The 20,588-nt window shown below is 36.6% G+C and overlaps 1 protein-coding gene across 1 annotated transcript in view; it reads left to right on the top strand.

Annotated features, from left to right (window-relative positions):
* The first annotated feature begins 331 nt into the window (after positions 1–331).
* Positions 332–20,588, top strand: part of tonsl (tonsoku-like, DNA repair protein) — a 29,013-nt gene continuing 8,756 nt past the window's right edge. The window contains exons 1-19 of the mRNA XM_084096358.1: positions 332–509; positions 1,160–1,255; positions 1,456–1,598; positions 1,918–2,101; positions 2,251–2,380; positions 3,762–3,933; positions 4,054–4,168; positions 4,331–4,476; positions 6,591–6,743; positions 6,875–7,000; positions 8,359–8,554; positions 9,319–9,374; positions 9,462–9,551; positions 9,700–9,772; positions 9,865–10,028; positions 13,765–13,888; positions 16,036–16,265; positions 17,873–18,338; positions 19,927–20,114. Coding sequence (XP_083952484.1) covers positions 476–509; positions 1,160–1,255; positions 1,456–1,598; positions 1,918–2,101; positions 2,251–2,380; positions 3,762–3,933; positions 4,054–4,168; positions 4,331–4,476; positions 6,591–6,743; positions 6,875–7,000; positions 8,359–8,554; positions 9,319–9,374; positions 9,462–9,551; positions 9,700–9,772; positions 9,865–10,028; positions 13,765–13,888; positions 16,036–16,265; positions 17,873–18,338; positions 19,927–20,114 — 2,886 coding nt within the window. The 5' untranslated portion in view covers positions 332–475. The remainder of the gene's footprint in view (positions 510–1,159; positions 1,256–1,455; positions 1,599–1,917; positions 2,102–2,250; positions 2,381–3,761; positions 3,934–4,053; positions 4,169–4,330; positions 4,477–6,590; positions 6,744–6,874; positions 7,001–8,358; positions 8,555–9,318; positions 9,375–9,461; positions 9,552–9,699; positions 9,773–9,864; positions 10,029–13,764; positions 13,889–16,035; positions 16,266–17,872; positions 18,339–19,926; positions 20,115–20,588) is intronic.

A 20,588-nucleotide genomic window follows, 5' to 3' on the forward strand; every position in this document is an offset into this window, starting at 1 on the left:
CTCTCAAATAAACTTGGTTTAAGAATTTTATGATATTCAGTAAATATTGTTGAGACTACTGGTAATCAGAATAAAAGGAAAGAACAGATTTCTTATCTTATACGTGTATTCATCGGCCTATTTGGCTTTTTAATAAACATTTAACTGAAAAAATTGAATGACAATGTCCTTATCAAGATGGCCTCTCGGTATGGACATTTTCAGAAAGAGAATTGTGGGAGACTCCTGACGTCACCTGCAGTAGCCAATCAGCGTCTCTCAATGTTTCCGTGCCGTGAACTTTGGCGCGCCGCTTTGAAAGAATCAACACATCAATGAAAATAGACGATCATAAGTATGAATCAGCTTTAAATCCGACATAAAGCAATCAATGAGGACGTGATTTACAGTATTACAGCTGTTCGCGCGCGGGTAGTGTTGGTTATTCATTAGATGCGCGTAAGTTTGTAGTAATCCGCTGTAGAGGTCCTGGTAAATGGACAGGATGACGTCTACAAAAGAAATCAAGCGTAAGTTATTACCTATAAAATCATCAGTATTATTATTTCTGTCCATTGTTTTAAGATCTGTGACTTATTGTCACATATAAGTCAATTCTAATGAAAAATTTGTATTTTAATGTAAACCACACCATCCACGTATTTATTAGATTGCTTTTTTGTTTGTTTACATGTAACGTTACATGTCAGTTAGAAATGTGTAACGTTATGTATACAATTTATATATATATATATATTTCTTTAATGTAATGACTTGTATTTATATATATATATATATATATATATATAATGTGTGTATGTATGTATGTATGTGTATATATATATATATATATATATATATATATATATATATGTGTATATATATATGTATGTGTGTGTGTTCGCGTGCGTGCGTGCATGTATATACAGTTATACTATAATATATAGTTATTTATTATGTATTTGTTTATTTTAATAATTATGGTTTAGTATAATGTTAGTTTAATATATGATATATAATACAAGATGCATATATATATATATATATATATATATATTAGTTATTTATTATGATTATGATTAAATTATGATTTAGTATAGACTGTTTTTACACATACACACATGCATATAATACAGAATGCATATAATAAACTGTCATAATTAATTTCATGTGTTTGCAGTACTACAGAAGGCCAAGAGTAAAGCCCAGAGCGGCAATAACCTGAAAGAGGAAGCCAGTCTGTGCAATCAGCTGGGGGAAGTTTTCGCTAAAACAGGTAAAACAGACAATGAAGCCCTTAGGAGACTTTAGAATAAAGGTGGACTAGTCTGGGCTCAGAGCTGTTATGTAGGTTCAAACCCTAGAAGGTTTGCTTTGTGAGCTGTCATCATTATGATTATGAGGACCATTATTGTGACAGATGTTCGTTGAATGAATGTATTATGTGATAATCAGTCCGGCACGTGATTCTTCTAGGCGACTATCGAGCTGCTATTGAGGAGCATCGGCAGGAATTGGCGCTGTCTGAGATTTTGCATGATGTGATTGGATCTGCTGTAGCCAATAGGAAGATTGGAGAGTGCTATGCAGAACTGGGGAACATTGAGGCTGCTCTGAAGGTTTGCAAATACATACTAGCTAGAAGGGCAGTCAGTGCATGGAGTGCAGTCATTCACACATACACACTCACTCACTCTATCTTTCTCTCTATCTCTATCTCTCTCTCTCTCTCTCTCTCTCTCTCTCTCTCTCTCTCTCTCTCTCTCTCTCCATCTCTCTCTCTCTCTCTCTCTCTCTCTCTCTCTCTCTCTCTCTCTCTCTCTCTCTCTCTCTCTCTCTCTCCATCTCTCTCTCTCTCTCTCTCTCTCTCTCTCTCTCTCTCTCTCTCCATCTCTCTCTCTCTCTCTCTCTCTCTCTCTCTCTCTCTCTCTCTCTCAGCACCAGAGGCTTCATCTGAATCTGGCTCGATCTGTGCATGATGCAGCAGAGGAGCAGAGGGCACTGGCCACTATTGGAAGAACATACCTCTTCCTCTTTGACTCGGACCATTCACGGGACAGCTTGAAGCATGCTGAAGATGCGTTCATGAAGAGTTTGGCCATTGTAGATGAGCGCCTAGAAGGTTAAAAAATGATTTTAGATATTCAAAATGACATGGTTAACCTGCTCAGAATGACATACTACTAGAAATGTGATAATCTACGATGTTTCCTAAAAAAGAAAACATTGTATGTATACTGTATAACCTGTTGTTTGTCTCTGCTTCTGCAGGTACAGTGTCGTCGCGAGAGCTCAGTGAGATGAAGGCCCGTCTCCTGCTGAATCTGGGCTGTGTGTATGATGGCATGAAGGAACCGCAACGCTGCAGTGACCTCATACGACAGAGCATCTACATCGCAGAGTAAGAAAACGTAACAAAAATGGGGAAAAGGTTTGGAATAATTAAGGTTAATTTTTTTTATGTTTTTGAAATAAGTCTCTTATGATCACTAAGGTGTCACATGATCCTTCAGAAATCATTCTAATATGATGATTTGCTGCTCAAGAAACATTTATTATTATTGTCAATGCTTTGTGGAATTTTTATGGAAACCGTGATACACAAAATACTTTTATTCAGCAAGAACACAAAAGTGAAAGTAAAGACATTTATAGATTTCTATTTCAAATAAATGCTGTTCTTTTTTTATTTCAGAACCTTTACCAATTCTCTCTTTTTACTAAGCAACAACAAGATTTAGTTTTAGATTTTTTTTGTGTGAAGATAAATACTTTTTTTTTTTTTTTTTGCTACAATTTAACCGGTTTCTTCCCATGAACTGCCATGGCGTTAAATTATAAACCAACAAACAAAATAACAAGTTGTACGATGAAATGTTGTGTTTGTCAAATTACTGAATCTCAAAAGAATTAAAATGTAGCGTTAATATAATTAAATAATAATAAGTTATTTTAAAATCCCCCTGTGGTGAAAATCAAGCTTTTAATGTTGTTTATATGTCTATGTGTTGTTTTTAAAATGCTTTAAAGGGGTGGTTGGTTATGATTTCATTTTTCTAACTTTAGTTAGTGTGTAATGTTGCTGTTTGAGCATAAACAAAATCTGCAAAGTTACAATGCTTTAAGTTCAAAGCAAAGGGAGATATTTTCTTTTAAAGAAATCACTTTTTAAGGACTTCAACATTTCTCCCGGGTTAGTGACATCACCAACCCTAACATTTACATAAACCCCGCCCCTGGGAACACGATTCATAGATTACCAAGACAGAATATGCACTAGAAGATAACTACACATAAGCTACATAAATTCATCAACTAACCATTCAGAAACGTCCTGTTGCATTCTACATGTTGTCACTTCTGCTCGAGTCTCTCCATCATTGTCTGACTCCGGTTTGAACATAAAAGGCTAAACGTTTTTTACATTTTTAGTGCATGTTTGTGTGAGGTAAAAAGACACAAGCTGTTGTAGCTCCGCCCCCTGTGCCATTTTTTTTCACAGTAAAAAACTTTTAAATATGTAATTTTGGTGATCAAAGATGAGTTTTAAGATATATAATTACTGACTACCGGGGGACTTTAAATATTTACATGCAACATTATAAGGGCAACCTTGTTTTTTAGGTTAAGAATGTTATAAAACTTTTAATACATTTTTTTTTTTTAATGAATACAATACTGAGTTTTGAACACTTATCCAAAATATAGTAGTTGAGAGAGAACTCATTACGTCTGTCTTGGTACAAAACCATTTTTTGGATATCTGACATCTTTTCTTCCAGGAAAAACAACCTCCTAGAGGATCTGTATCGTGCCAACTTCAACCTGGGCAGCATTCACTTCCGAAACGGGCAGCACTCGCGCGCCATGCGCTGTTTTGAGCAGTCTAAAGAATGTGCCCGCAAAATGAAGGACAAGTTCAGTGAGAGCGAGTGCTTCCACAGTATCGGCAAGGTGATAATCCCACCGCATCTCCAAACAGCAGTGTGATCAACATGTACCTGCATGGTTTATTTCTGTCCCTTTTAATGATTTTTGACAGGTGTATTTATTTTTTCCTGTGCACCTGTTCAGATATTGCTTCATCTTGGTGACTTTGCGGCGGCGCGGCGTTCTCTGAAGAAAGCGTTCTGTCTGGGCTCCCAGCAGCCTTCTGAACGTGAGGCCGTCAAGAAAGATTTCAAACACGGTGAGATTAAGAGATCAAGAGATCTAACAGCGGTTTGTCTCTTAAAGCTGCACAGCTTGTGGCTGAATGCTGATATTTCAGTTAGAAGATGCTAAATTAAAGCTCTGTGGCTTCTCATGACAGTATTAGCATAGCGTTTGACTGAACATGTGTCTGATGCAGCGATCCGTGGCTGTCAGCTGGAGCAGACGGCAGCAGAAGTGACGGATAAGTTTTCCCATGAGGCCATGGATCTGTCAGAGCAGTTGGGAGACCTTTACTGTAAAGTGGGCTGCTATAACAAAGCTCTGGAAGCTTATCAAACACAAGTAAGTGTACAATACACCCAAAAACAATTAAAGTGCCCCCATTATGCTATTTTATAGGTTCCAAATTTAGTTTTGGAGATCTACAATATTTACATGCATCCAAGGTCAAAAATATACATTGCAGCATCACCACTTTTCTCACGGTGTCTGAAACGGTTCAATCAAAGGATCCGGTCATTCTAAACCCCTCCTCTCCGAGAGCCTACTCTGCTCTGATTTAGGGCTGTACTCAACCAAAGAAAATCTTGGTCGACTGAAGTCCTGAAATTTTCGACTAAAAATCGACTAAAAATGACGTTAGAAAAAAAACGTTAAATTAATTAGATGCGCACTGTGCGCAGTACTTGGTAGCCTTGTTGTCCGCCTAAATTAATTATAAATAAACATAAACAACTAGTAGGCTATTTGCAGTATATTAAATCGTTTTTGACCTAATTATTTTGCACTGAAATGAGTCTGACATTCGAGTCTGTCAGCTCTGACAGCGCTGCATCACGTGCACCTGCGCAATATCATAGCTTATGATTTCCGAAAATAGTACTATGTTGTCAACTAGTGATATCATCACAAGAACTGTTGAGGAATATGCAACATAATTTAGACAATATTTTTTGTCATATGTTATAATAATAAGTTATAACTGTCAGACACTATCATTTAACCGTGCATGTCCTCGCACCGAGCGAGGCTGAACATGAGCTCAGCTTCGCAGCTGAGACACGAATAGACTATTAACTTAAAGCTTTTACTCTTAATAAACACAAAAGGCACGTCCACTTTAATAAAAAAATAAATAATATTTATTAAACAAACCAGATCAAGAGCAGAAACGAAATAAAGTGCATAACTGAAAAATAAAGCATCCTAGGCTCAAAACTAACACAACCAACAGCACAGCGCAATTGCACATTAGGCTCCAAATAAAAAATAAAAAAGTTAGGTTATCACACTAAAACATTGAAATATGCAAATTCTGATATGTTCATAGCCTACTCAAAACAGACAGGGCAAGCTAACGCAGACAAATGAGCTTACCACTTTTAGATGATATGTCATGTTTGTCGTCAAGCTGTGGAAAACTGTTGCTTGCAAACTTTGCATTCGACCTTTTTCCTGTTATCAATTTTAACAAAATGCTGCCACACTGTCGATTTCTTTGTTGTTGACATGTTAGAAGAGGACTGACTATTAAACGCTCTCACAATTTAATAAATAATATTCAGCATCAAACCTTCTACGCTCGACGCTCTCTCTTGGGTTGAACTAATCCAAAAAAGGTGAAAACAAGGGGGGTGTTTTGAAGACAGACTGTTACAGTGAAACAAGGGTACTCTGAAAACACCCCCATTAGCAGTTAGTGCTTTCCACCTGATGAAATGAGCGCGCCTCAGCGCGGCAAAACTGATGAAATAAACGCGGCAGAAAATCGACCAATCAGAATTTTGGTCGAACCAGAACGTATCGACCAACTAATCGACTAATCGACTAGGACAGTACAGCCCTACTCTGATTGGTCAGAATTCCCAGGTCTTGAAAACGAAACGGCCATATATCCGAATTCCAGCTCCGGATCTTTCTCAGCACTTGTTGTTACGCAGTGAAATGAACCGTAAAGATGGTGTCGGTTTTACTGTATGAATTCCAGCGCGAGTCTTCATTCTTCAGTAGTGCATGTAAAGTCGACAACACAAACCAAACTCTTCCAGGCCTCAGCTACAACTATAGTGTTTGTGGGCGGGTCAGAGTAAATGTCATTCGGGGACAGCCAATGAAGACCATAGGCTTGCATTATGCAAATGTGTTACAAATCCACATACGTTTTGTGCAGGAAGTGAGACTGGATTTACGCACGACTCGTTTCAGCCGGTTTAGAATCGCTTCTTTGATCTTTAAAACTTTGCCAACGCTTTACATTCACAAACAGCTATATCACACACTGCATGAAAGGGAATATCCGAAAAGGCTTGATAGGGGCACTCTAATATATTGCAGTTTCTTTATAGTTGAAATGAAATGTTTTATTTGCTTTTACAGTAATTTAATGTATTTATTAATTTTCAGTGTATGACTATAACCTTTATTTAAAGTTCTTACTTCATGTGTTTGTGTATTAGCTGGTGTGTGCAGAGACTTTAGGGAAGCCTGCTCGTGAGTTAGCCGTCATTTACGTGTCGCTGGCGGCCACATACACAGATCTGCGACTGCACCACAGGGCCGTGGAACATTACAGACAAGAGTTAAAGCTGAGACAGGGCAACCCTAAAGAGGTAACACACCCACAGATGAGTGACTCCTCACAAACTGCTAAGTTGCCTACTAATTAACTACCAGACACTGGTGAAAAATCTGCACAAACGTCCTCACTTTTCAATGTTTATCTTGTTATTGTGTTTTTCAGGAGTGTGAGACATGGTTAAATATAACTGGTTGTCAGGAGGAGATCGGACAGCCAATGGAGACCATTGATGAAAGTTTTAGTGCTGCTCTGAGCTGTGCTGAGAGATCAGGACTGAACAAACTACAGGTCTGTTCAAATAACTTGAGGCTTGAGTCTTGATGTTCACACACTGGTTTCATGAGCAGGAGACGCACTGTTTTCATGATGATAAGAGGTGTACTTTCTGAAAATGTTTTAGTTTGTCAGTGGTCCTGGCTAATAGTTAATAAAAAATATTAATAAGCACAACTGTTTCCAACATTGATAACTATCAAATCAGCATATTCCACATTTCTGAAGGATCATGTGACACTGAAGACTGGAGTAATGATGTTTGCATCACAGAAATAAATTATATTTTAAAGTATATTAAAATAGAAAACCATTATTTTAAATTGTAATAATATTTTCTATATTTTTTATCAAATAAATGTAGGCTTGATTAGCATAAGAGACTTCTTTCAAAAACATAAAAAATAGTAATGTTTCCAAACTTTTGACTGGTACTGTATGTTTATTTATTTTTACATTTTATTTGTTTTTGCTAATACTTTACAATATGGGTCCTATTAGTTTATGATAGTAAATGCATTAACTAACACTAAGCAATCCATTTGCTACAGTATTCATTATTCTTTGTTAACAATAATAAAATATATTTGTTCATTGTTAGTTAATGTTAGCTCAGGTCTATTAAATTGTAACAGATACAACTTTTGATTTTAATTACGTATTAGTAAATGTTAAAATGTAACTAAATAAATGCATTCGAAATAATTGTATTGTTAATAACCTATGGAACTTTATTATAAAGTGTTAAAAGTGTTTTTTTAAAGTACATTTATTTAAATACATTAATTTATTATCATTTATTTAAAAATACAATAAAAAAAAACATTTATACTTTAATCTTTGATCTTTGATTCTGCTCTGTAAACCTATTAAAGTATTTTTGAAAAAACTGAGTAAAAAGAAAGTAACAAACACTGCTTTTGATTACTAGATTTGCTTATGTGAATGTGATTTTTATATATATTTGTTTTAATCTCCATGGCATGGTTGACTGTTGGCGGTACCCGTTGAGTAGAGTAAAGACCAGATAAAGCAAATTTGACATATCATAAACACAGTGAATCTGGCATTAATATGAAATAGTGAGTTGGATATAGTGCACCAAAGTTTGAAATGTAGGATTAAAAGCTTTACGATGTAGGATATTCTTTTGTACGTGTCCAGTGACTGCAGACCATTGCATTGATAAATCATAGATGAACAGATTACTCTGGACTGCTGAACCAAAGATGGAGGTTCGAACCCCAAAAGGGTCGGTTCATGAATTCTAACCATAGTGCCCTTGAGGAAGACACTTAACTCCATTACTGAACCTTTAATCAAATATGAAATGTCACTTAAGAGATGTGATTCCATCTGTGATGTGATTCCAGAGGCGTGTTTTGAGAGCGTGGGTTCAGGCCCAGCGGCGCAGCGGTTCCTCGCAGTGTGGCGACACAGAGGCCCGGCTGATGGAGCTGTGTGAGCGGGACGGCCTGAGACTGGAAGATAGTGAAGAGGAGGATGAAGAAGAGGAGGTGGAGAATAGTGAACCACTGGAGGACAGTGACATTCAATACTCTGACTCCGGTAATACACACACAGAGGTTTATAGAATGCTAATACCAGCAATGATTTTTATGAGGTTTATTGCAATGCAGATAAGAGTACTGTAGAGGTATTAGTCTTAATTAAGTATTTTATATACTATTATAGTATTTATTCATATTTTGAATTAGCTTTGATTTTTATACAGTATAATAATTTTTCATTTTAATTTTACTCATTTTGATGGGTGTTTTTGTCACTTTCATTAGCTTTTTAATATTTCTATTTAGCTTTAATTTATTTATTTCCTTTATTTGAGTTTTAGTAATTTTAGTAATTGACATTTTATTGAAGTTTGTGGCCATGGCAACATTTCTGATTTTCGCTGACGTTTTTTAAGTCTAATTTTTATATTTTATTTTATTTCAGCTTTTCTTTTAATTAGCTAAATCAATTTTTAATAGTTTGTTTTGTTAACACTAACAACACTGAGTGCTACCATAGTACAGTGATGGCATCAGATGGTAATACCTTGATATTTTGATATGTTATTATGCATATACAGTACCTTGATTTTACATATACTTGATTTGGCATAAATATCATAATATGTGCCATATTAAATATCAGTATATAGTACCATGGTATCACATTATTGGACCCAATATTTACTGTGTAATTCTTACTATGTTATATGTTCAATTTTGTCAACACAGAATGTGCAATGTGGTGTTTTTTTAAATGATGAAAAATATAAATCAGGATGTTGATTTAAATCTGAGTGAGTGAATAATCTGTTTGTGCAGATGATGATCTGGAGGGTTATGATAAGATGGTCACGGGCAGGAGGAAGACGCAGAGGGTGAGATCTGACAGACTGTGGTTTATGCTGTGCTTCATCCTCGTGTGTTTTATTGTTTGTTGATCTTGTTCTGTGTTGCTTGTGCAGTGGAACCGACGGAATGAGAAGGGCGAGACGGTTCTCCACAGGGCCTGTATAGAGGGAAACGTAAAGCAGGTTCAGTGTTTGATTGATCAGGTGGGTTTGGCTCTTTTCAGTGTTGGTACTTCGCTTTTTAAGAGTGAAATGGCTTTGACCTTCTTGAGGAAGTATTTGATGGATGTTGTGATACAACATGTATAAAATGGACCTTTCTCTGTTATGTTTGTTTGTTGTTCTCTGACAGGGTCACCCGGTTAACTTGAGGGATTACTGCGGGTGGACTCCTCTGCATGAGGCCTGTAACTATGGTCATCAAGGTACTGTATTCTGCCGGTTTACATTCATAATAGTTATATAGCTCATCAGAGAGACTGAAATCTGATTTTTTATTTATTTATTTTTATTTCAGAGATTGTAGCTCTGCTGCTGGAACGTGGAGCAAATATAAATGACCCTGGGGGTCGAGACTGTGATGGTGTCACACCCCTGCATGACACGCTGAACTGCGGCCACTTCCATGTAGCTCGACTGCTGGTGCAGAAAGGGGCGTCAGTCACTGTTCGCAATGGCAAGGTCAGGAAAACACAAATGCTACACATGCCTATTAACAAATAGACACAAATGTGAAACATTTCAAATTGCATGCATCATACCAAGTTTTTTGAATTTAGTTTTTTTTCATGTCATCACATTGTTTAGAGCATTTTACAAATGGTAAAAAAAACATTTTTGAAAAATAATATTTTATTCATATGTTATGCTATGTCCTCTGTAGTTGTTTATAAAATAAAATGACATGAAATTATATGTATAGGCAAAAACAATGGGATTTTTTTTTCAATCACCAATAAATTTTGGGGTTTCAGGATTTTTTTTTAACCAAAATTTGTGTAAAGATGATTCTCAACTATGTTATGAAAGATTTGAAAGAATTGATACACCATTTTACTTTATGCAATATGTGGATAAAATGGCCATAAATTAATATTCCCATTCAATGCAATGTATCTATACACTGTATCTCATTTGCACATTAATGTGTTCTTGGAGCAACTTTTAATGAAAAAAGAAGTGTAATAATTGGAGTAATAATTGGCAACATTTTAATAATAATATCTAATATTTCATAGGAATATTGATGTATAATTTATTTCCATATTCTCTTGTTGTGTCTCCCAAAATGCCTGATAAACATGATTTAAGTCCTGATGTCCTCTACAGTGGACACGTATGAAATCAACACTCTGTTCTGTAACAGAAAGTCATTTTTTGATTTGAAACCCCATAACATTTTCCTGAGATGTTGGTTTATGAAATACAATTTGAAAAGTAGTCTGATTTAAATTATAATTACAATATATTATCATATTAACTACATTTGATCACTAAATTAATGTCAGACATTTTTAAAGACCAAGGAGAAGTTGTTTTCATGGTGAAACCTCCAAATATTTGGTGTCTCTGAAAAGCACTGAATGTGCTCTTTACAGGACACCCAGGTTGTGACATGTGACATGTATGATGTCAGAGAAATTCACTAAAATATAATGTCCACTACAGTGGACAAAAGTCTATTCCTGGGTCACAGGAGGATATAAATATGGTAAATGTGTGTATATATATATATATTAAGGTGGCCCTTATTTTTCAAGTTTTGATTTATAATTGTCTGACCCCCTCAAGTTGTTCCAATACATGAAAAAATTATTCAGGCAAAATATGAGCTCATTTGAACAATATTTAGAGGTGGCTCGATGACGTTGAAATTTTGTATAATCAGTTATTATGCTCAATTTGTGATAATTACCACTTGCCTAATTTTATCTAAACTATTTAAATTACATACTTGCTTATTTAATGGCAATTCTGAATTTACACCTATTTTGCACAAAATATATTCTATGCATTTCTTGCAGAAGCATAAATTGTGTTAACGACGGGCTAACGAAGCCACTTTCACAGAAATGCGTGGTGTTAAGAAACTCTGAACTATTGACTTTGAACTGTGCAAACTTAGTCCAGGCAAAGTAGCGTTTTACGACCGACTAACTGTAAAATAATTTTTTGCAGCTTAGATCATTTCTATGAGGTGTCCAGAACAACATACTAAGTCCTAAGAAATCCTAGTTGAGGAAATATGTTAAATTCTCACCAATCCGAGATGTGTGCCAATAAGGCCAGGCAACAATACACCCCAATGGGGCTATTTTTTTCCTTTACTCCTATCAAAATGAAACTTTACACAATGAAAGTACCCACGAATTATTTATTTTTTTAATATATATATTACAAGTTTCTTTTAAAATTTATTTTAATATGCAAATGAGCTATACACTAATCGAATATGCCCAAAATACACCCAAATAGGCTTAATTTTTTCCTTTACTCCTACCACAATAAAACTTTACATAGTAAAAGTATACATGAAAAGTAACTTTTTTTGTATTACAAGTTTCTTTTGAAATTAATTTGAATATGCACATGAGTGCCACACTTATTGAATATGTCCTAATTTGCATATAGACAGAAACACCATTCATATGTATGACAAATACATCGACCCGATCTTCATCCAATCATCCTAATGCCAATGGGTGATGGCAATGGTGCATTTAGACTGGCCTCTAACCTGAAAACTGCCTGGCTTGGTAGTACCTGCCAGGGGTATACTATAACCCTCACTGGTATAGTCTTCAGGGTCGGTAACAACAGGTAACAACAACATGGGGAGGTTTCTTTTTTATTTTTTTTATTTGATTTTAGTTTTTTTTCTTTTTCTTTAACTAACCTAGATATTGCTGTTGCTAGCTTCTCATAACACTGCAAAGCTACTTTACAAACGGTGGAAGTCTGATGTGTGGCCCGCCTGGTCTGAAATACTTGCCAACTACAAAAAGAGAAGCAGTTTTGGTGTCTGGCAAAATTATTTTAAAGAGCTGTAATGTCTGGAAAGTGTGTCTATCTGGTTTTTCATCTGTCTTCTGTGTGAGAGTGAATGGTTTAGTTGGTAAGAATGACTTCTGCCTGTAATCTCGTAATCTTACCAACAATACCAATCATTTGTAAATCTACCAGCCCAAAATGTAATCTCACCACGTTACTAATGACTAAGATGGCTATTCTGATTTTCTTCTGATGTTATCTGTGGGGGAATGTCATTAGGTAAGGCTTGTTCACAAAAAAAAAAAGATTGTGCAAGATTGTGCAATCAATTCTTAAGGTCAATAGAAGTCTTTTTGTGGCAAGTGACCCAGGTAAGTGTGGCAAGTGACTTCAAATTTATCATGTTTATGCATAGGTTAACTTACTGAATGGACATGAATGTGTTAGTTATTTGGCCCGTTTTTTCTACTTGTGACTTTATGGTTTCTTGGCCATAAGTCAATTAGGCCTAGTGTTGAGCTCATTTGCATATTTAAAATAGATTTTTCAAAGAAACTTGTAAAACAAAAATGTTACTTTTCATGTATACTTTCACTGTGTAAAGTTTTATTGTGGTAGAAGTAAAGGAAAAAATTAAGCCTATGCGGGTGTATTTTGGGTAGCCTATATTCGATTAGTGTATAGCTCATTTGCATATTTAAATTCATTTTCAAAGAAACTTGTAATACAAAAAATTTGACTCTTCATGGGTACTTTCATTGTGTAAAGTTTCATTTTGATAGGAGTAAAGGAAAAAAATAGCCCCATTGGGGTGTATTGTTGCCTGGCCTTATTGGCACACATCTCGGATGGATGAGAATTTAACATATTTCCTCAACTAGGATTTCTTAGGACTTTTAGTATGTTGTTCTGGACACCTCATAGAAATGATCTAAGCTGCAAAAAATTATTTTACAATTAGTTCTGTTTTTGGCTCCAAAATTAGTTACTTTGCCTGGACTAAATGTGAAAAGATGCGTATCATCAGTTATCTTACAATAGTCAAATGTATGTTGTGTAAGATATATTTGGTTAAATAATTAATATAGTACTCACATTGAACTGTGATCAAGTAAAAGGCTATGTGATTTGATGCATTCTGCAAACTGTGTATAGTATTGAATACAATTAATGATGCTGAAAATTCAGCTTTTGTCATCACAGGAAGAAATTACATTTTAAATTATATTAAAATAGAAAACAGTAATTTAAATGTCATAGAATTACTGTTTTTACTGTATATGATCAATTAAATGCTTTTTGAGCATATATAAGGCTACTTACACTAGTATTTTCATCCTCCTTTCAGGAACAAAACCCATTGATTCATCATCTGTCTTTGTTAATTCTGTCCACATTTGTCTTATATGTACATATTTATTTATAGGGACTCACTCCTCTGGACACTCTCCGTCAGTGGTTTAAGACTTACAGCCGACAGCTGGACCAAGAGACAAAGCAGGATTGTTTGGAGACTGAGAAACTCATCAAGAGAGCACTGTCAGGAGACGGTGAGGAGATCAAAGATACTCATGTATTATGCAACCTAGGTTTTTTTTTTAATGGCTTACCAATGATTTATAGCTGATTCCATGCATAATGTGTTTTAAAGGGGTCATGACATGAGAAATCATATTTGCCTTTGCCTTATATTTGATCTTTGTACCATTAAAACATCTTGCTGGTTTCATAGCTCAAAACATCCTCATTATAAACAAAGTAATCGATTAATCGAAATGAAACCGCACACGATTTGGCAAAGGCTGCGATTATTTAATGTGCAGCTTGTCAGTGCAGCACGGCTGATCGGTAGTAAATGCTGCTCCATCTGAACACCAGAGGGCGCTCTCACGCAGACACGCCAAATATGCCACGACACAGAAGTAGACAACACACATCATTCCAGGAAATCCCTATGGGCATCATACTGTCACTAGCTGAATGTTGTCTTTTGTTGGACAAGAGGTTCAATAATGCTTCTCATGTTTGGAAAGGTGTTTGACGCATGCTTTTTCAAATGCATGTTATAAGTAACTCAAACTTGCGGTACTTTCAAATGGAGCAGCATTTACTACGGATCACAGAGCCGTACGTTACTGACAAGCTGCACATAAAAAATAATCACAGCCTTTGCGATTTCATAATCGCAATTATCGTTTTAAGCACGATTTCCGCGTTGATTGCGATTAACCGTGCAGCCCTAAAACAAAGCATTTATTTAATCAAGCTCCAAAAACGGCCTGTTTTGATATTGCGGGATCTGTGACGTCACATGGTTAAACACATTTGCGTATGACTGCCTCCATAGCAAGACATCAACTAATAGTTCTACATCATCGCACCATAGGCCCCGCCCACTGGAATTCATTCGCTTAAAGGTGCTCTAAGTGATGTTGGGTGACGTCACTTCTTGTTGACGTTAAAAGTATTGTCAAACAAAACGGAGGCTAGCTAGACCCTCCCTCCTCCTCATCCGCGCACTAACCCCCCCCCAAACCCCACCCCAAATCCTTCTTGTTGGTTATTGGCTGGAACAGTTTATGTTTCGTGGTGTGGGTTAGCCCAGTTTGTTTTTCTTGCCATTTGTGGAGCCTGTGGTGTCTACAGAGACCGCGTTTTTTTACAGTGTGTTCAGGGGACAGGCAGCTAGCGGATAGTGAGGAGATGTTTGCTGTATGTGACAAAAAAATGTTTTGGCCTAAAAAACGCGTGACATCGCTTAGAGCACCTTTAACGGCTGACATTTGCCTACACTGGATGTGAGCTCCGCGTCGAAAGCAAATAGAACCCATTATAATCAGTGACGCTTTCTACACTTGATACAGCATACAGATGTGCATTGAGTTTCTGCCGTACTCTACACACCTGAGTCTGCCGAGAACAGGACAAATGGAAGAGTGAAAGAACGTTTGCTTTGACTCGTCCAGTTTAAACGGCTCATTTGCGTCTCTAGAGACTTCAGAAGGATCCCAGCATCGGACACAAGTGGTTTATTTTAATGGCGTCCCGGATCATGCCGGAGGATTAAATGTTTGTTTGGAGCATTTTGTTTAGTCAGTGTAATAAAGAGAGTTCCCAAATAAACATTTGTTGACAACTGTATTGGATCTGAATGCAGCTGCATCACAAACTGTAAGTAAATTATTTCATAATGCTTTGTCTGTAAATTATGGTTTTATATGAATAATGTTTTCAAAACACTAACTCAAGTGCAACAGCGAGTGGGCGTTGATACAGTTTCCTATGCAACAACGTTAACCAATCATAACATTGGCTGTTTACTGACCCTAAAAACTGCATCAATTCAGACAGAAGGTCAGAATGAAGGATGAAAATAATAGTTATTTTTTCTCATATATAAATTTCTTATATTTTTGTGTGCAAAATAACTGTTAACGTTATAGGTCAACCTCAAGGAACATTTCAAATAATAAAATCCATGTCATGACCCGTTTAATGATAACAAATGAGACATACACAAAATTACTGAAACTAAATAAACTCTTATTTAAAATTCACTACAGTACTTGATTTATTGACCTAAATTAGATTGACAGAAAGTTCAAGAACACTTGATTTATGGAAGATGAATTGGAAGTGTTGGTACTTCAAAAAGAAAATCTCAGTACTTGAAAATAATTTTCTTATTCTCCTCTAGTCTCGGTTATATCGACGGCTTCACGGCAGCAGAAGGAGCTTCAGGACAGTCAGCTGTTTGATGCAGAGTATTCAGAACCACTGTTGCAGGAGTCCCCGCCGTCACCCCAGCACATCATTCCACGTCCCGCTCCGACTGTCCCGACTCCAAAAGACTCGGCTCCCAGACGCAGGGGCACGTCCGCTTCAGCCCGCCGGCCACGAGGGATGGAAGTAGATGTTCTGTATGGGGTAAAGTTGCTTTTCTGAACAGTTTTTCCTAAGGCTGCACAATACATCTAAATGAAATCGATATCGTGATATGGCTTGGTGCAATTGTCAAATCGCGCTGGCTGCCATTTAAATCAATATATGCACTACCGATTTTAATGAAGCAAGCCTTTAATACTCCTAGTTCAATCATCTCAAAATGGCTCTGCTTATTTACTGTAAATTCTGCAAATCCAAAGTCCGTGACACAACAAGCCGACGTCAAAGAACTAGCGGTGATGAAAGCTGACTGTTGTCGCCTTGCGTCGGCTTCATCTGGGCCATAAAGCTGCGCTTGAAAATATCTCAAAGGCTACTGCAGACTGTCAACTAGCATGTGTGTTTTGCGCCTGTGTTTAAGGAATATACAAGGATATACAACCGTAAACCATTTTCAGTATCAATCATTCTGATCACTTACTTAATTTCAGGTGGCTCATGTTGTTATGAAAATATTTGCATATTGCAATGCTCAGTAAGATGATGTAAAATTAGAACAGCCTTCTGTTCAGAGTCAGCCTTCTTTGCTTCGCTTTTATTCTCGTTCGCTAAACTGAACGACGGCGATTCATCATGCTGAATTGGCCGAATTGCCACCAACGTGAGCCCGAATACAACTAACATGTGGAACACAGAGCAAAGACTAGCCCGACAAGTGCTCACCGACGGCCCGACCTTCGACTTGGGGTGTCACGGCTCTAAGACCCTGATTTCATGAGCTGCGTGTGTAAATGAACACAGTGCAGCGCTTCACTCTGAAACCAGCAGCTCATATTTTTATTGCCTACCAACTATCAAAATAAAAGATCGATTGGTTACCGTTTGAAAATGAAAAAATTAAGACATAAGTATTGTTATTGTGATTTTACATTAAAATAAAATGATTATTACTAAAAATTTTATTAAGTGAAATATTACAATGTATTTATTATTGTTGAATTTAAAAAAAATAATAATCACAATAATCATTTTATAGTCTATTATATTGGTTAAAAACAGTGGGAATTTGGCTTATGAAAACTCAAGTGTAAAGATATTTTTTCTAGGGTATACTTTGAAAACTATTTTCACAAATTGCTAGTAAATTTCAGCGACATTTTATTTACAGCTTCAAAATACATTTTTATTGCAGTGAAGCTTTTCCTAAATCCTAAATAAAACAATTTTTCCGCTTTGAGATCCTAAGCACTAGGAATGTGCCCGAAGCCGAATACTATGTTCGGAAAGGAAATGACTCTACGGAGCTCCTAAAGGGACATGGTGATTGGAAAAAATATGAGATGGGAGGAAAAAATATATTTTTATATTTTTGCGTTCTCTTGCAGTTATATAGTTGTGTAATTATATTGTATATAATTTGCGGGAATAAGGGAGCCACTATTAAAATGCGGGGTATTGAAATCGCTTTTGAATGCGTGCTCGCTTTTTACTTTGACTTTCGTATTCGCGATCACGCATACTCTGTATAGAGAGGGGTGGTACTGACCACACATTTTACAAGATAAGATATTTGTCAAAGATGCTCAGGATCTGGATGACTGACATCGACCTGTCCTTTAACTCATGGTTTTTTTTTGGTGTTGCTTTAGAACAAAAGCAGTTCTTCGGATGATTCTGATTCTGATTGCTCGTTCAGTCCTCTTCGTCCTGTTCGGGCAAGACCGCGTTCCCCAGCGGCCCAGTCCTCGCAGGAATTCCCACCCAGTCAGGATCTTCCCTCCGTATACGCCGTCAGAGAGACCGCGTTGCCCCCGCAGTCAGACTCGGGCAGACTGGAGTACCAGAAGGCCATGCAGAACCTGGGCAGCGCCAAATCCCGCCTCCTCACTCAGAGCCTATCAGAGCCGGCCTTTACCAGCACGCCAGCGGTGTCGGCCAATAGTAGATCAGCTTTGGTCCCAGAGGAGCAGTATGTGGCAGATGATTGGCTGGAGGATGACCTGAGTGATGTGCAGCCTAAGAAGAAGCGGAGAGTTTCTGAGCAAAACATCCCACGGGAAACAACTTGCAGAAATCAGAATCATTTCTCAGTCTCTGCTGAAGTTTCTTCTAGAGGTGTGTGACATACCGGCACAATCATATCCAGTCATTAGTTTCATGAGGATTACAATGTACACACAATAATATATTCAGAATATTAGATTTTAGAGATTAGATTAGAATTTTTTATTCATTTATTTGGGGCTTAGTTATTCTAGTTATTCTATTCTTGCATGCAATGCATTATATATACAATGTGAATTAGTTAAATCCTACATTTAATGTCCAACAACTGATATTTTTATAATTTTTTGCACTCCCTTACATTTATTTAATGGCTAAAGTAATGCAACACTTTAAAGTAATGCAAAAGTAAATACAACATTAGTTTTCTAAAAAATAGTGATTAACACAATAATGTAACATTTCAACAAACACTTTTAAAAATAATTCCCATGCATAATCCTCAACACTGAAATTTACACATAATGGGTCTCATTCATGAAACATTCGTAAATATACGAGTAAATATGTGAGTGATTTGCGCGTAAAGAGACATTCCCGAAAATTCTTCTCCTGATTCACAAATACTTCGTAAACGTCAGATTTGATAGTGAAATGTGTGTGTGTGTTAATGCATTCCAATCAGTCGTAAATGGGACACGCGTGCACGCTCATTCTCTCAATTACCATAAATCCCGCCCATTAAAACCGACTGACAACTATATATGGGCATCATATTATGACACCAAACAAAGGATTTCAACATGTCTTCTCAAAAGCGAATGAAGAAGAGAAATTTCTCAGATGCAGAAATTGAAGTTTTATTATCAGAAGTTCATTCAAAACGCCACATTTTATTTTCAAGCGTACATAGTGGCGTATCAGGTCCTAAAAAAAAAAGATTTTTTAGGTAGGCTAATAATGCTTTTACCTAAATGCTTTAGGTAAAAATGCTTGGCAGCATATTACAGATGCAGTTAATGAAGTTTCATCTGTTAATCGAACAGTCCCAGAAGTGAAAAGAAAATGGTTCGACATGAAGCTTGACTGCAACACTTGTGACTTGCGGACTTGTAAAAAAAAAATAAAAAAAAATGAATAAACAGCTTGAATATAAAAAAATAAAAAAAAACACTTGCGGACTTGTGTTCCGTTTGCAGATGCTATTAATGGCTCTCGTAATAAAAGTAAAAAGAAAAACTGTATGTAATTACTACATATAATATTTTTTCAAAATGCTGTGTAAATATGTACCCGATTAAGGTGAATTAAAATGCAGCCTTATTAATGAGCAAAACGTTCGGATGTTAAACGCACTATTTACGCGTGGCTGGGAGCAGGTGTAGATTTCTTTCGTACCAACTAACATTTGGAAAATACGAACATTTTAATGAATCCGAAAATTTACGCCAGAACCACTTTACACACGATTTACACACAATTTCGTTCTGCTCGTGTTTCATGAATGAGACCCAATAAGTGGCAGATATTAATAATGCTAAAATATTTGATTACCTGTTTTTAATTAGTTTTTATGTCTCTCACCCTTCTGCAGTTTATTATTTTTCATCACAATTGTATTGATTAATTTTGGGGTCTTGATCACCATGTTGTTTTGTGATAAAGGTCAGCTGACTCTCTTGGATTTTTCTCATTGCAGGTCAGAGCTCCTCCAGTAGGGGTCTGTCTCTGAAGAAGGGCACTAATAAGTCTCGGCAGGTGAAGATGAATCAACTGCCCGGGATGGTGATGCTGGGCAGGAGAGAGGTCAGCAGGTCACATAGTCCCATCATGAACGAAGAATCTGACCCCAATCATGACCCTGCACCTCCGACCCATCAGTCAATGGTAATAGACCTCACTGTGTCATTGGATGTGTTTGGAATGTAATGCTAGCACACTGTATAGTAGTGTTGCTGCACTCGAGGTCTTGGTCTTGCCTCGTCTTGATGGCATTTGTACTCGGTCTTGTCTCGGTCTTGGACCAAGAGGACTCGGGATTTTAAGACCAGTCAAGACCACAACTGCAGGGATATCACTAAACTGTCAGAATTATGTGTTAACATCATTAATATGATTGGATGTAAAACTTCCTGCTTCAGATGCAGTCAATAACTTATGTCTAATTTGATTTATTTTGCTACTGTCGAAACAAATGAGTAATTGCCAAAAATGTCACCACAAAATTAATACAAATGCCCACAAAAGTTTATTTTTAAAGCATTAATCTCAACATTATTTATGCAGTTGTAATTGTATCAATTCAGACGCAGTTTCTGTGCCAGCTCTGCAGTGCAAAGACAGATTTAGTTGTTAGTGATT

Source organism: Abramis brama (assembly GCF_963993115.1).
Source record: "Abramis brama genome assembly, chromosome: 21".
Taxonomy (NCBI): Eukaryota; Metazoa; Chordata; class Actinopteri; order Cypriniformes; family Leuciscidae; genus Abramis; species Abramis brama.